The sequence below is a fragment of the Pinus tabuliformis genome, chromosome 5_1, assembly GCF_031772625.1.
Source record: "Pinus tabuliformis cultivar Carrire ecotype Pingquan chromosome 5_1, CPIR1, whole genome shotgun sequence".
Classification (NCBI taxonomy): Eukaryota; Viridiplantae; Streptophyta; class Pinopsida; order Pinales; family Pinaceae; genus Pinus; species Pinus tabuliformis.
The window spans coordinates 551514592-551516512 of NC_142305.1; the positions used below are offsets into that span (position 1 = coordinate 551514592).

Genomic DNA, 1921 nt, shown 5'->3' on the forward strand with positions numbered 1-1921 from the left:
GATTAATTAATTTTCGCGGGCTTAAATAAGATCATGGTGTCAAACCTAAAGAAATCCTCCCTCACTAAGGGAGACCATATGAATTGAATAAAGCAAATTTAGTCAAAGTGAGAATGCAATGTTAAAACTTAGCTTTTTATTTTAAGAAAATCATAATAACTTTAATAATTTTATATGAACAATATTTAATTATAAAAATAACTTTTTAAAAGGAAAATAAGTAAAAAGCAAAAGTAGCCCTCGACCACCCTCCATTATGAACTTAGTTTATAATTCTAATAAATTTTATATTAAATCGATAATTGAAGAAAAAACACATAGAAATAACAAACGTGTAAAACTTATAATATAAAGAGAATGAATTATGGAGAGCCTGGAAGAAACCAGAAGATTTCGATAACACTATTCCTCAAGAGGTTGGACAGCTGTTCATTAAGGAATTAGACTCTAGAAAAGTTAAAATTAGAGATGGTCAGGATATTCTTCGATGGGGGAAGGAAACGAAGGGTATGTTTACAGCTAAAGAAGCATATTATTGGGTGACAAGAGAAGAAAGAGTGGCGGATCAAGTGGAGTGGAAAAAGATTTGGCAAAGTAATTGGTGGCCTAAAGTAACGTACTTTGTTTGGTTGTTGTGTAGAGGACGGATATTGACATGGGATAATATTCAGAAGAGAGGTATGAATGGGCCATCAAAATGCTACCTTTGCAATAAGGAGGCTGAGACTCAGGAGCATATTATGAACAGATGCCTTTTCATCCGAGGGCTGTGGGAGGAGATCAGGGTGTTATTTGGGCAGACAAATAGGGATCCTGAAAATCATAGGAATACAGTACTCCAATGGGGCACAGGCAATTTTCAAAGTAAGGTGGTACGAAGGATATGGACGTTGGCTGTGGGGTTTATAGTGTGGGAAACCTGGAAAGAGCGTAACAGACGAATCTTCCAAGGCAAATGAAGGGACGAGTCGAGCATTTGGGAGGTAGTCTGCAGGTCAATTAAGGAAACAGTCTTATCTGAGGTTTGGGATGATCAGGATTGGCAACTGAGTCCGGAGGAGCAGCGGATAGTATTGAAACTCAATCTGGATATGTCAATGATCTATCCGCATACAAGGAAGCGACCCCTGGGTGGAGGGCAGAGTCCCAAACTTTTTAGTTTTCCAGGCGAGGGAAGGATCAAACTTAATTTTGATGGCGCCTCGAAAGGTAACCCAGGCCAAGCAGGCCTGGGTGGTATTTTTCGGGACAACAATGGGTCTACAAGATGGATATATGCGGATTTCGGAGGTGATATGACGAATAATGAGGCGGAGTTGTGGGCTGTTTACCAGGGATTACGTATAGCAATTAGGAATGGCTATTTGAATTTGGAGATTGTGGGTGACTCAAGGCTGGTGATTGATATGCTGAGAAAATTACGGAACGGTAAGTGTTGGGACCATGTTGCTAAAAGCTGGCGGACTGCAGCCATAGTAAAAGACGTAGAAGAGTTGTTACGGGGGATTGAGTACACGACTATCTCCCATGTTTTACGTGATGGAAATAGGGCGGCTGACCTTATGGCAAATTGGGGAAGCGGCGGAGGGGATAGGCGGATAGATGGTAGTTGGAGGATCGCTGAGAACGATCCCCGATGGGCAGAGCTAACAGATATCTTAAACCAGGACTTATATGATGCGACGGTGCCAGCGCGGAATCCATAATTCCCTTCCAATTATGGTAAGAAGGGACATCTGTTCCACAGGTCATGATGATGGGGAGAGTAGACAGGTTCGTGTGAACGGAATTTATACCCAACTTGCTTGGAGTCATAACCATACTGTCCCATTGCTCATTTCAAGAAGAGGATGGGACTGGGTTTTGAGGAGGAGAGGACGCTTCGTCAGAATGATGGTGAGTGAATCCACTTATGGTAACA

The 1921-nt window shown here is 41.6% G+C and overlaps 1 protein-coding gene across 1 annotated transcript; it reads left to right on the forward strand.

Annotated features, from left to right (window-relative positions):
* Window positions 1-487: 487 nt before the first annotated feature.
* Window positions 488-1706, forward strand: LOC149165980 (uncharacterized). The gene is made up of 3 exons (XM_089430008.1): window positions 488-507; window positions 641-833; window positions 1038-1706. The coding sequence occupies exons 1-3, from the start codon at window positions 488-490 to the stop codon at window positions 1704-1706; spliced, it is 882 nt and encodes a 293-aa protein (XP_089286134.1).
* Window positions 1707-1921: the final 215 nt, after the last annotated feature.

Coding starts and splice junctions, on each gene's coding strand:
- LOC149165980 (XM_089430008.1), top strand. CDS start 488: ATGGGGGAAGGAAACGAAGG. Junction 508..640: donor ATGGGGGAAGGAAACGAAGG/GTATGTTTACAG, acceptor GTTGTTGTGTAG/AGGACGGATATTGACATGGG. Junction 834..1,037: donor CTGAAAATCATAGGAATACA/GTACTCCAATGG, acceptor TGGGATGATCAG/GATTGGCAACTGAGTCCGGA.